Genomic DNA, 14,499 nt, shown 5'->3' with positions numbered 1-14,499 from the left:
ACAATAGCAGCAGCTCGCAGAATCACACAGGCATCATGAAACACTGTGATTCTTTTTACACTTTATGTTTGTTGATTCATAAAACAATTTACACTTAAGTCAAAAAGGCTACACAGTATAAGGCTACAATAAATTCTATTATTTGTGCATGTAACCAGCAAAAATAAGATATATTTAGTACCAATATTTGTAAGTATTTCGTTTTGCCGTCATGTCCTGGTCTTCTGTTAAACAGGGACAGGGGCATAAACAGGTGACAAAAGAAAAAAAACACAGTGAACCCTGATGTCTGTGTGTGCCTACATAAAAACGTTTTTTTTTAAGTTTTTTTTTTTTTCATTGATTTGATCATATGGATTTCATTGAAAAGGCTAAAAATATTATGCTGTACAAGGACAGTACAGCCATAATTAATAAAGTAAACCTAACTCAGTGATTCATGTCAAATGATTCAAGTTCAAGGAGTCTTTATTATCCCCGAGGGGTAATTCGTAGTGCAGCAGCATGTGACATAAGTAACACACAAATTATACAAACAGCAACCATACAATCAGGTAAAAAAATAAAAAAATAAATACATACTACATAGAAGTCCACAACTCACATTGACTTATTTAAACAGCCTATAGCAGCAGGAACAAAAGAGTTGTTATGTCTGTTTGTCCTGCATTTAGGCAGACTGAATCTGCGGCCCGACGGCAACAAAATGAAACAGCTGTTCAAGGGGTGACTTGGGTCAGCCAGGACTGAATTTGCCTTCTTGAGGATCCTTGTCTCATATACAGAATTTAAGTCTGTCAGAGAGTTGTTGGAAATTTTGCCACACACATTAACTATAAATTGCAGCCTATTCTTGTTTTTAAGTGTAAGGGGCCCAAACCAACTCACAAGAGCAAAAGAAAGGATGGATTCAATAAAACAACAATAAAACATCCTCATAAAGGTATTATCAACATTAAAATTGCGAAGTTTACGATAAAAAACATGCGTTGATGTGATTTCTTACAGACAGCGTCGACTTGTGGCTCAAAGGTGAGTTTGTCATCGATTATAATACCAAGGTATTTATATTGCTTCACCACTTCTATAGCTTGATCATTAATAAGAGTAGAAGAAAGGGTGGGGTGTTCTTTCTAAAAATCGATCAACATTTCTTTAGTTTTTGCCCCGTTAATGTTAATAAAAGATGATTTACACCACTCTGTAAAGTCATTTAAGATAGCTCAGGGTCCTTGTGTGTCAGCAGCGATGGGCTACAGGTTATTTTTGTGGTATTTGTTTTAAATGTGATTGTTGGTAGCCTACATTTTACCAGTATTTACTTTTATTACTTTAACTATATATAGTACATTTTATACTATTTACTATATATACTTTCAATACAAAAATTAAACTTTGAAAAATGTGCAGTATGAAAATTATTTTCAAATAAAAGCATTCTCTTCATTTTCATCAAAAGGCCTTTTTCCAAAAGGTACATCTTGGAAAAAGAGTGATTGTCTTATATTCGGAACAATACGTTAATTTCCCACGTGCTTCAGATGCAGTCACGCAAGAGCGTTCCCATAGCATCAACTTCCTGATGCAGTGTTTAGTTAGTTAAAATGGGTCCATACTAATTACAAAGAATGATTTTGATGTATTACTTCAGGTATGTATAATATAATATATACTGTATATATATATATATATATATATATATATATATATATATATATATACTGTATATCTCAGAAAAGTAGTTAGGTCTGAAAAAAGCCATAGCTTCAATTGTAGATGACCCTTAGTTTTATATGTTGTTATGTAATGCAATGAAATGTTGATGAAACAAAAATGAGATGAAAAAAAATTAAGCTTTAAAAAATTTAATGAAAATTTGAAATGTTGTCTTGGCAGTAATACAATTAGTTTAAGCTAAAGTACTAAAAATACTAAAACTAAAATACAAATAAATTATTAAAAATAAATGAAAATAAAGCTAATTAGAAATATATATATAAAAAAACGAATAAAAATGACAAAATCTCATAAAAAAAATTACTAAAAATTTAAATTAAAATAAAAAGTTACTTTAAAATATTAATAAATACTATAGCAGTATATGATTAATACTAAAATAACACTGGACTGAACATTGTAAACTTGTGGAAGTATGGTACTTCTCAAGTACATTTTTAATTGTACCTCACTGCAGTGACTAGATTTTTTAAATGAATATACCAGAAATACACCCAGTGCACGAAAACCCATATTTATGTGTGAGATTGCAATAAATCAGGGGACTTTTGACACTGGAATTCATGGCAGCATCATGATCATGTGGTCTGTAAGTTCTTATTGCATGGGAACACCCAGTTCTAGGGGGGATGAAACCAGTCTATGCTACTGTTTATAGACAAACATAGAGCTTCCTGCTTACAGACGTTTTCAGATGGAGACACACACTTCCTTCTAAATGAACCACTAAAACATTCAAAATAATTACAATCAGTCCTTCCCTAAAAACAGATCAGAACTGGAAGTGAACATAAATCAACTTGCTCAAGATCAGTGTTATTTTAGAATTAGTTATACACTGCTATCATAGTGTTTATTAATATTTCAATTTTTTTTCGAGTTTTTATTTTTCATTGTAGTTACATTTTTAGTAATTTTATGTGCTATTGTTTTTTTTTGTTTTTTTAAATAGTGATATTCCAGTTTATTTTATTTTTCTAGCTAAAATCAACATATTTTTCATCAAATTAAACTTATTTAAAGGCAACATTTCATTAAATTGTTTTTCTCTATGAAGATGTAATACTGTTGAGTAATATACTGTATGCTTTAACGATACAATTTTAGGACAAAAATCTATTAAAGGGTTAATTCAGCCTAAAATGAAATTTCTGTCATTAATTACTCCCCCTCATGTCGTTCCAAACCCGTAAGAACTTCGACCATCTTTAGAACATGTATTTTTGATGAAATCCGAGAGGTTTCTGACTCCACATAGACTGCAACATCACTGCGACTTTCAAGGACCAGTAAAGATAGTAAAGACATTGGTAAAATAGTCCATGTGACTACAGTGGTTCAACCTTAATGTTATGAAGCGACACAAATACTTTTTGTGCGCAACCCCCCCCCCCCCCAAAATAACTTTATTCCAAAATCTTAATACACTTAATATAATCTTAATTTGTGTTGCAAAGATGAACGAAGATCTAACGCGTTTGGAACGACATGAGGGTGAGTACTGATGACAGAAATTTCATTTTATGGTGAACTAACCCTTTAAAAGCTTTAAGATTTACATAAATGCAAGAATGTAACCCTCCACAAATCCTCAACTAATCTGTACTGAAACTAAAGCTATGAATGAACACTCAGAAGCCAAGAATGGTTTTACCACTGCTTTGTAAACTGTTTATTCGCTGTTTTGCTTTATAATCAGCTATTTAAAATGGATACATGTTTAAAGTAACATTTCAGATCTCACTGGACAGTGAGGAACACATTGACACCTGGACACATGACAATAGCAGCAGCTCGCAGAATCACACAGGCATCATGAAACACTGTGATTCTTTTTACACTTTATGTTTGTTGATTCATAAAACAATTTACACTTAAGTCAAAAAGGCTACACAGTATAAGGCTACAATAAATTCTATTATTTGTGCATGTAACCAGCAAAAATAAGATATATTTAGTACCAATATTTGTAAGTATTTCGTTTTGCCGTCATGTCCTGGTCTTCTGTTAAACAGGGACAGGGGCATAAACAGGTGACAAAAGAAAAAAAACACAGTGAACCCTGTATACCAAGTCAGATCCTGAATCAAGAGCCAGATTTACTAACAAACACTCTTTTGGCTTAAAAAACTACTGTCAGCATCTACTAAGGACACGTAGTGAAAAATTTGTCCTGAAAAGATGTGGACAGGGTTATTTTTGTGGCTGACCTTATTGTATATGCATTTGAAGGAGTTTCCCTTTCAGACGCAGTATTTATGGGAGGAGAGTATTTAAATCAGGGTTCACCAATCTCGGTCCTGAAGGGCCACTGTCCTGCAGAGTTTAGCTCCAACCTCAATTAAACACACCTGAACCAGCTAATCAAGGTCTCACTAGGCCAGGGGTGCCCAATCCTGCTCCTGCCGATCGACTGTCCTGCACAGTTCATCTCCAACCCTAATCAAACACACCTGCCTTTAATTTTCAAGTGATCCTGAAGACCTTAATTGGTTGCTTCAGGTGTGTTTGATTAGTGTTGGAGATGAACTGTGCAGGACAGTCGATCGGCAGGAGCAGGGTTGGGCACCCCTGCACTAGGCATACTAGAAACTTTCAAACAGGTGTGTTAGAGCTGGTTGGAGCTAAACTCTGCAGGACAGCGGCCCTCCAGGACCGAGATTGGTGAACCCTGATTTAAATGAATCATGCAAGGTGATTTACTAATGTTTGCGCTAGTCAATTTACCTGTATTTGCTCCATTATTTACAGTACTGCCCAAAATAAGCATGTCTTAAACCAGACGCTGATTTGCGCTGCTCTTGGTAGATTGCGTTGGTCATTATGGAAATGATCCAGGAGTGTCTGTTCTTTAATTTGTGCGTCGTCTGTAGATCACGCGCAGAACTTTCCACTCCCATCAGCGCTGTTTTGGAATTGCGCTCTCACGCTAATTTGCCCTGTTTAGTAAATCTGGCCCTAAATGTCTTCAGTCCGAAGACATTTGCAACCGCAGTTGTAGTAATGTGCATCTGGTTGGAACTCACATACTACAGAAGAACTTACTGATTGTGTGACAAATAAATTGTCAAAAAACAACCTGGAATATGTGAAACTGGCTAACTCGCAATGCTTGTCAGAGAAATGTCATTGACAAATGACTGATGGTCTAGTTTGGAAAGATTAAGTGCTTTCAGCAATAGGGTTCTGACTTTTCTTGTTGAGGTACTCAAGAACAAACACCTGCAGGATCTTGTTGAGATTGCCGATGGAGGTACGATCCAAGTTATCCTCATTGTCATCAAAAGTGTGCCACACCGCAGGGAAAGGAGTCGTAATGAGATGAAGAATCCGGACCCCTGCGAGGGCAGAGAAATGGTGAACGTGATTTCACCAAGTACAACCTCAACATCTTTATTGATCCTGGAACAACATTTCCATCAACCACTCAGATATGAGGGACAAGTTCACAGTTTATGTCAAGTTTAGGCTTACAACAAGGGTTATGTGCTTCTACATCAGTGTTATTCACCTCTCATTTGCCTCTGATTTTAGGCTAAGTTATGGGTAGGGTTGGGTTTAGGGGTAGGGATAAGATTAGGACAAAATTTTGAGACAGAAATGTTGTTCCAGGATCAACAAAATATTTTGTCTTGCATGCAAAATCGCAGCGCCTGCAGAGGAATACATACATAAGGCTTAAATACCTTTTTATATAAACATTCATATTAATCTCAGGAAGTCTTTTACCTTGGTTGAGAAATGGTATGTGGTCATCCAGAATTAGACCCACATGTAGGCCAGGCCAGAAGTACTGAACCTCATTAGGGTGATTCTGTAGGTGACCGAGCGCATGCAGCCGACGCTCTAGACAACAGTAAAGAGTTTTCCTCTCAATATCAGCTCATTTGGAGTATAACATTTATTATTTTATAAAGGTTAAAGGTGCATTCAGTAGTGTTTTTGTCTATGTTGTGCTTGTCAATATGGCAGCCACCTTTGATTATACTGACACCTAGTGGTGTATAGTGAGTAACTAAGAAATTATATATAATATTACCAGTTACAGTATATTTTGCTCCCCTTGTGAGTGTGCTTCATTGTATGGAATGTGCACTTATAGTGTACTTTGAAGTAATAGATATATTACTTCAAAGTACACTATAAGTGCACATTCCATAAAATGAAGCACACTTCAAAGTACACTCTACTATAAAATATTACTGGAATAAAAAAGCCACTTAAGTGCACTTAAAGAGAGTGTACTTTTGTGACATGAAACATGAAATAATGTCAAATACATTTTTTTACCATTAAGTATATTTTAAATCAGTATGTTTAATCGTGCTTCAAAGAAGTGCACTATGTAATTATTAAATAGTAAATATATTTTTCAATGTACTAAATTGCAACTTCATCATTACAAATGTGTAATTACAAGTATATTTAAACACAAATTTTAATAAAAATGACATAAAAGTAGATTTCAGTTAGCATAACTAATGGTCAGTACATCGGCAGTACCCTCCAAGTCAATATGAAATTACACATAATAAGGTGGGTCGTTTAGGTGGGTCTGCATTTAATATAACTGCATTTAATTTAAATTGAATCCATTATATACATGTAAATTCAAATAAGTGTCAGATAGTGTCTATAAGTTTGCACATAAGTATATTTCATATTTCTTTTTAAAAGTATGCTAAAATGTACTTTTTCCACAAGGGTATGCTAATGAAAATAGCTCTGAATGAAAGCAAATGAAAATCAACTGCACAAAAGCAACACATTGCAGCAGTGTTTAGTTTTTAAATGAATCAGTGTTTTTGGTTAAAAAACAACAAAAAACAACAACAACTGAATGAATGATTCACTGACTCGCATATATGAGGAATATGTGAACTGAATCATTAAAGTATTTGCATCAATTACTTTCATATGGACATTTGTTTAGACTTATTGTCATCCATAACCAAACCTAACTAAATGTCTCAGAGGAAAAGAAAGAAAAAACAAAAAGAAAAGAACAGAGGAAAAGAAAGGGAGAAAAGATGTGACTCAAGAAAACGGAGCAGAAAAGTTACTAACCAATTTTTTGAAGTTTGGAAAGCCATCGGGTCGTGCTAGAGAACTGATTACCAAAGCGAGGATTAGGACCTCCAATCAAGTCCAGTAGAACAAACAGATCCTGGGGAGAAATTGAATGAATTAAGGACTTTAAGCAGTTTTGTTGTTTGCTTGCATTCATTATCTTTAGCCGTACATTCACAATATGTGATTTTCCAGTTTTATATATATATATATATATATATATATATATATATAAGTATGAATGTATGAATGTACAATTTATCAATGAATAACAACTTAAATATTGTTCTGTTCCTCACACAAAGTTTAGGAAATCTCATAAGAAAATCACATAAGTCAAATGGACCACTTTAATGGTACTTTTTGTATTTGTACAAGCTAAATATCAAAATCTCTCATTTTGTAATCCATGGAGGAATGTAAGTTTGGCTGTATGTCAACTTTTCTTTGTATTAATCATTGTTTATGAGAGAACTGTACAATGCCGTCGAGCTGGCTGGTGTTGGTGGCTTCTGGTGGATGTGGTGTCGTCGCCATTTTGTGGGCTAGGTGACGAGATCCGTACAGAGAGTCTTCAGAGGTCCACTGATACAGAGCCTCCTCTCCATCAAAGAAGAACAGCTGCAGAGACAGATCTGACCCAGAGTCCTGTGAGGGAAAAAACATATACATACTGCCATCTACTTGTGACACTACAGAATACACACAAATGAAAAACCATTTAATATGTAAATGAATAAATTGAATTCCCATGAATTCCAATCGAATTAATATGGAACCAAATAAGTTGGCACAAAATAAAGCAATAAGCTACCCACTGTCAAAGACAGTTCTTTACTGAACCACTGAAAACAACCCTATCACAGCAGGTCGGAAATAAAATGTCCCGTGAGTGGCGCTAAAAGGTTAATGCTCTATAGCGTTATACAGCAAAATAACGTTCCACCTATCAAACCAATAGAGTTAACAGAAGCAAATGTAAGATAAAAAGCATATGCTGAAGCAACAATGCAAGGAACTAAAGTGAATTGTATGTATAGGAACATTTTTGAAGTTTTGCAAAAATGTAGATAGAGACGTATTTCCAACCAATGAGCAAAAAAGGGGAAAACTGGAGGAAGCCAATACAAACCAGCACAAATTCGGCTACAAAAGGAGCTTCAAATGTCATCTTGTTGTGTTGTTGGGTGCCAGAATCGAGTACAGGCTCCAATTTGAATTTTTTTCACATAATGTTTTCTAAACTATTGTGAATATTTGTGTATCATCTGTGATTGTATATACATTGTTGTGATTGATTGTGACTAAACTTTTTGAAGAACCTGTTAAGAAAGTGTGATGGATTTTTTAATTAATCATCACTAACATTTATTTTTCTTACAGGAGTAACAATTATATGCTTTTGAATCCTGAAATGTTTCCAAACACTTTTTTCAAAGTCAATTAGTGTGTCTGAATCATGTCCGAATATAACAAAAGGGGAAGTGAAACTAGACAAATGTTTAAATATATAAACTCATGACTTTGAATAACTCATTACTTAGTAACAGAAGGGTTTGCTGAATAAGAACCAATCGAAAATGATGAGTAGGAAAATGATGTGATGAATCATGTCACCTTTGCCATGCTCCTATTCTATTAAAAACTGTTGTATTCTTTTTGCTGGTGGGATTCTCTCTGAAATAGGTCTGAGATCCTCTGGCCGTGATTAAAGTATATTTGAAGGCATTGTCTGGAGTCTGTTTAGTTATTGCTGCGCAGAAGGTTATAGGACACTAGAGATCTTATTCTCGAGTACTAGTGTAAAAAGGGACGAGATGATGTCCGACTTGAAGACTGTAGACGCAGTGCTAGAGTATAAATATTACTAAGTGTCGACTGTAGACGCTTGGGTGTCGACTGGAGATGCCAGGTAAACTTAAGTCAGGTGCGTACGGGAAAATCTACCACAAAAGCATAATAAAGTACATAAAGGTCAAAAATTAATTAGCTGTATCTGGAGTTTTTATTTCTAGAAAATATACACATCTTTAAAATTGTACTGTAATCGTACCACACAAGTCGTGTACGTGACCATTCAGCAAATAGTTATAAGCATCTAAAGATTTATACGCCCTCAGTTTCTCTTTACGCTCATTTTCTCTATCAGGTAGGTGTAGATGTCAGGCCACTTAACCGGAGCTAATCCTGTCAGATCGTCCATCCATTGAGTGAGTGTGTACGGGTCGGCCAATCTGGTTCTGTCTGTTAAAGTAAACTTTTTTAAATAACAATTGCGGTCCTTGACAGTGAGTGACTTTACATATTAAGATAAAATGAGATTTTCTCTAGTCATTGTTAAAAAACAAGCTATCAAAACTTGCTAGCCAGGGGAATTGTTTTGCCTCCACCTAAGCTCCGCCCACAAAAAAACATCACAATGATTACTTACTGAAAAGGGGTCTATAAAAACAAGTGACAGTGTTTTTTGCTGACACCAAACCTTATTTGCTAAAAAATGATTAAAACAAAAAATCTAGATATACATTAGATGATGACCTTACTAATCGACTAGTCAGTTGTTCAACCATAGTGACCCATCCCTATTTTTTGTGTACATTGCCATACCTTCAGGGTCTTTAGTTCGTCATCTTGGGCTCTCGCCAATTCCAAAATCATTGAGCAGGGGACAGCAGAATCCGTTGCTCCGAGAAACTCACGGCCGTCCCATTGTGGTGGGTAGTATTTGGAGTCAAAGTGGCAGGCCAGCACCAACTGACGTTTTGCAGCAGGGTTGAGAGTAGCAATTATGTTGGTAAAGGGAAGTTGGCCGTAAGGAGTATGAGAATAGAAGGCGTCCTCTGTCACTTCCCACCCTGCGTTCATCGAGCCGAGGGTTGATTTAATATGCTGAAGAGAGAGAAACTCGCACACTGATTACACTGTCACATTTAAACATGAGCTTTCAGACACACACTCACACACACATACTGACCTCCCGAACGTGTTGGCTTCCAGTTGAACCAGGGTACCGCACAACAAGCATAGTCTTCAGGTCTTTCTGCCACATTCGGTCCAGATCGGTATTAGATATGACACTGCTCAGTTCACTGGAGTTCAGTGTGGTTGCTACATGTTTTAGCTGAAGAGAAAATGAATTACAAATTGTATTCATTTATTTATTACACAGTGGGTTTCTGCAGATGCTGCTCATTAATCTTCATCCATATGAGCTTGTGATGTGTATCCACTTTCACTGTTTCTGTGTTGTGTGCATTCATACTTTTGAGCAGTGTTGTGGTTGAGACCAACATATTCGAGTCTGAGTGAAGTTTCAGACTAGAAGAGTATTTTGTCAGACTGTTTTTTAAGATACACACTGCATCCGAAATCGATTACTTCCCTACAGTATAGTTTGTGAAAAACAGTACGCCAAAAGAGTGGTATGTCCGAATAGTATTTGAAAATCGTTCCAGAGTCCATGACAAGACCAAGATAATTGAAATATGGTCCAAGACCATATTTTCATGGTCTCTGTATTGCCATGGACTTGGGAGCATGTGGTCTCGGTCTCGACTCAACCCTCTTCTGGTCTCGGTCTTGACTTGGACTCAAATGAGCTGGTCTCGACTACAACACTGCATTCACTGTATTCTTCAAGATTATCTGTACATATGCAATCTTCCCTCTCTTTTACAGCTGACAAGCCTCTCTCAACAGCACATTGTAATACATGGAAAAATGGGGAGTGTCAGGTTGAGACAGAATTACAAAAGAAACCCAATAACAGGGTCAGTGGCGTAGTAGAGTGTAAAGCTGGTGGCGTTAGCTTTTGACGAGGCCGACTGAACTCATTCTTTTTTCCCTTTGCATATAAGCTCAGAGAGGCGATAAAAAATAAAATAAAAAAAAAGTGCCAAATTAATAGTGGGAATAGAGTGTTTAGCGGGTAGGGTTAGGTTAGGGGTAGGTGTAGGAGAGGGCTTTAGGGACAGGGACAAGTAATGTTCTAATAAGACAGCATTCATTTATGATTTCAATCAATGTAATCATATACACTGAATATGTTATTATTGCATACTATTTTATAACGTACTACAATACACTTGTCACAATTAGATCCAAGGAAGACGGAGATGATTGAAAGGTAACAAGTTTGTTTAATAAATAACTCAGAAACATAGCCAGCGGGCAAGACACAAACAAACAATACCGGACACTAGACAGAACACAGGCAAGAACACAGTGGCGATTAACTAAAAGACCAGCAGTTGTGATGAACGTGATTAGTATCCATGGTGACAGATCAGTGGCGGGAAACACAGACAAGGAAACAAATGTGAGGAATGAAAACAAACTAAAAGTCCATGAACTAAATGTAACCGAACATAATGGTGACAACACTGAGATGCAAAGTATCTGTATCTAACAACTATTTACACTTAATAAATAGTTAGCAGTAAAATAGGAGTAAATAGTATTTAATGCAAACATCCTCTGTCTTAAAAAAAATCAGACACAATCTAATATATTTAAGCAACATCACACTAGCTACGTTTACAGACACCTATAATTTGTTAGTAATTGGATTGATGGCTCATCCGGATTGAAAAGCCTTCATGTAAACACCTCAATCAAGCTCTTCCAACATATTTGTCAGCTTTCCTTTTAGGTATGTCATCAAGACAAAACGAGAATTATACTCACTGTAGCTCCACTGATATTATAGCGGTGGCTTTCTTTAGTTCTTAATGCTGTGACTGGGGAACAACACATGCGCTGAAGTTTTTTTTAGAATACACAAATGCACATGAAAATGAAAATGTCAATTAGATTGCAACATTTAGGGTTCATTGAAATCAACAGAAATATCCGAATCTGAAGTCAAATTGGATTCCTTCGGATTGATGGAAATTAGTCCATGTAAAGTTAACATACCTACTGTTGTTCCGAATATCAGCACAGCAGTGATTCGGCTGCAAGTAATCATAGTCGTGCTGATATTCGGAGCAACAGCATAATTTTGAGTCTGATATTGCTTTTATAACACTTCAGTAAGCGTAAAGTAACTTCTTTTATTGATATACTTTTGCATTGCCAAAATAGTTCCAAAGCAGAACGAACCGCTGCATCCCTGAGCACAGTATTTTGAAGAAATCGGCTGAGTGAATCATTCAATGACTCATTCATAAAGTCACTTGCTGCCACCTACTGGCGTAAAATCCCTACTACTACTTCACAGGATTAAACGGTAAAGACATTGCTCTGCCAATCACATTTAAAGACCGGAGCTAACTAGGCTAACTAACACATTTATGTAATTTGACATAACAATTGTTATTAAGGAGCTCTGCTGCAATAAATCCCATACATGCAAACGGATGAACCTAAAAACTACATAAGACCAATTGTGTAGTTTTAATTATTTAGTGTTAATGCATTAACTATTACAACAATGTGTCATTAAATGTTATAATCGATTGAGAGCCCTGGCTGTAAAACTTTCTCTTATACCAGTTAAATGTGCAGACAACTAGGCTATATATGTACAGTTTGTTTGAACAATGGAAGACAATGGGCAGAGTGGAATAAGTAGTGTGGGGAAACCAATTTTCGCATGTACTTCAAATGCCAAAATGAATACCTCCACTTATTCTAATTTGAATTCTTAAATGTATGCATGACAAACTATAAAATCTCATTGGCTTACAATGAATGAAACATTTTCTTCTTCATTTTCCTCAAAAACAAAAGTAAAGTAGATCTTTTTAACATTTTAAAGCTTGTGCAACTAGTGACGTCCTCTGTGCGCTTCTGTGTCACTTCAATTGTGGTAGCTTCACAACATGCTAACATTTATGTCATGCATAAACTCGAAATTTCTTGTGAATGTGTGCAGTTGGCCAGAAGCGATGGTTTACAGTTAAAAGTTTAAAATATTAGAATTTTTCAATTTCAAACATACAACTATCATTTTGTTTCAAAAGACATAGGGATCATATGGATGACCATCATGATGGCTGTATGTGTTTTTTGAAGCATCAACATTCTCTTGCATTATATGGATTCTTTTTCTAAAAATCTTTATTTGTGTTCACCTTAAGAAAGAAAGTCATATACATCTGGGATGACATGAGGGTGAGTAAAAGATGACTTGTTGGGCTGTACCCTTTAAGGTGGTTGAGACATCTTCCATGAAATGAATCTAGAATGTTCTTTATTAATAATGAATCATATATTAAAAAGTCTACTCTTTCTCAATCTACAAAGCTGAAGAAAAAAAAAAAGCCCAACTTACAATACAACCTAATTCAGTGACTCCCATTACAGTCAGAAAAAAACAAAAAAAACATGATGATAATACTCTTGCTTAATGGTTATGTTGCAACCAAACTAGTATAGTCTTGTTTGTAGGATAAATTATACACTGCATATGTCTAGAGGATAATTATGTGTTTAAACTACACTATACATGGCAACAGAAGGGTTCTGAAATGAGTCGGCACAGCTGGAGGACATTCACAGAGTCTGAAAGGCTTCTGATTATATGATCTTTCTTGAATAATAATGTTAAGATGGATAGAAACACCTAATTAAACTACATCTGCTTTAAACACGATATTGATCTTCTGATGACATTTCGTTTTGTTTGGTCTCAAAGTCCAATTATTCTTGTGCTGCGATTATTGATTCTTTATGTTTTATTTGAGCCACTTAATGAAAGTAGCTTGTTATGAACAACACAGAAGTAAAAGACATCTGGCAGATCAGATATGTTTTATACAAAAAAGCATGTGTCAAGGTGAGGAAAATAAGATTATAAAAGATTATATTCCACTGTATAATTTGCCCTTTTCAATGATCTGATCACATGCTCAAAAGCAATAGTGCAACAGAAGCATCATTCAAAGAACATTTCCCCAAATACTGATCAGAATTAATTCAAAAGAGTTTGAAAGTCTATATTAAGATATCCTGCTGATGGATCAATGATGGGGATCTTACTCCCATAGCAACTAGACAATGGGAGACAGACTGAGCAACATGAACTGAAGTCTAAAGATGCAAGTGACCAGATCTTGTAAAGCCATGAAGCAAATGAACCTTACTTTCCTCAGTCAGTTTAAGTGATCACTCTCACGATTCTATTGGATATTTGAAATTAAAAAGAAGACATGCAACAACAAAAAACGAATGCATGAATAAAACAGTTTTTCTTTTTGGTATGCATTAAAAACAGACAGATATTCCCTAAGGAAAACACCCTCCCTTCATGAGAAAAATACATAGAATTCATAATTCTAACTCAACATTGTTTAGGTATCTATTCTATGCCAATTCTCTTAAAAGGAACCAAGCATCCGTTGTGTAAAGATTGCTACCTTCTCCTCCTGCCAGGGAACAGTGTCGCAGCTCGTCAGGGTCGCTATGATGCCAATGAAAGCCAACAGTCTCGCGGTCCAGCGTCGTTCGGCCATCTCATCTCCTCAGTTCTGTCCTCACGACGCTCTCTCACACACACACACACACACATACACACTCCACACAACTCCGATCATGTGAGAGAACACTTTACAAACCCTACTATGGCGAACGCCTTGCTTATGAATATTAATAACGTTCCGTGACGCTCGGCAAACTGATTGGCTGAAAGACAGACATTGCTGGCGTGTTGAAGGCTTAGCTCATGAATATTAACCAAAGGCAACCAAC

General features: G+C 35.8%; 1 protein-coding gene across 1 annotated transcript; it reads right to left on the bottom strand.

The window, feature by feature from the left end:
- Positions 1-3,389: 3,389 nt before the first annotated feature.
- On the bottom strand, positions 3,390-14,374 carry qpct (glutaminyl-peptide cyclotransferase). The gene is made up of 8 exons (XM_079854099.1): positions 14,169-14,374; positions 9,782-9,928; positions 9,415-9,696; positions 7,288-7,455; positions 6,805-6,904; positions 5,467-5,583; positions 4,408-5,075; positions 3,390-4,037 (listed from the first exon to the last, which is right to left on the bottom strand). Exons 1-7 carry the CDS (start codon positions 14,262-14,264, stop codon positions 4,900-4,902), a joined length of 1,086 nt encoding a protein of 361 aa, XP_079710225.1. The 5' UTR covers positions 14,265-14,374; the 3' UTR covers positions 3,390-4,037; positions 4,408-4,899.
- Between the last annotated feature and the right edge of the window lie 125 nt (positions 14,375-14,499).

This window comes from Squalius cephalus (genome assembly GCF_949319135.1).
Source record: "Squalius cephalus genome assembly, chromosome: 20".
Lineage (NCBI taxonomy): Eukaryota > Metazoa > Chordata > Actinopteri > Cypriniformes > Leuciscidae > Squalius > Squalius cephalus.
Note: the sequence above shows the minus strand (reverse complement) of the source record. Positions and strands in the feature narration are given on the sequence as shown.

What these genes read in the sequence shown, in the direction of transcription:
- qpct (XM_079854099.1), bottom strand. Translation starts at nt 14,264, where the DNA reads ATGGCCGAACGACGCTGGACCGCGAGACTGTTGGCTTTCATTGGCATC. An exon ending in CCAGCCAGCTCGACGGCATT is followed by an intron (nt 6,905 to 7,287) that starts GTACAGTTCTCT and finishes ATTTCTCCCCAG; the next exon opens with GATCTGTTTGTTCTACTGGA. An exon ending in CATACCATTTCTCAACCAAG is followed by an intron (nt 5,076 to 5,466) that starts GTAAAAGACTTC and finishes CTGCCCTCGCAG; the next exon opens with GGGTCCGGATTCTTCATCTC.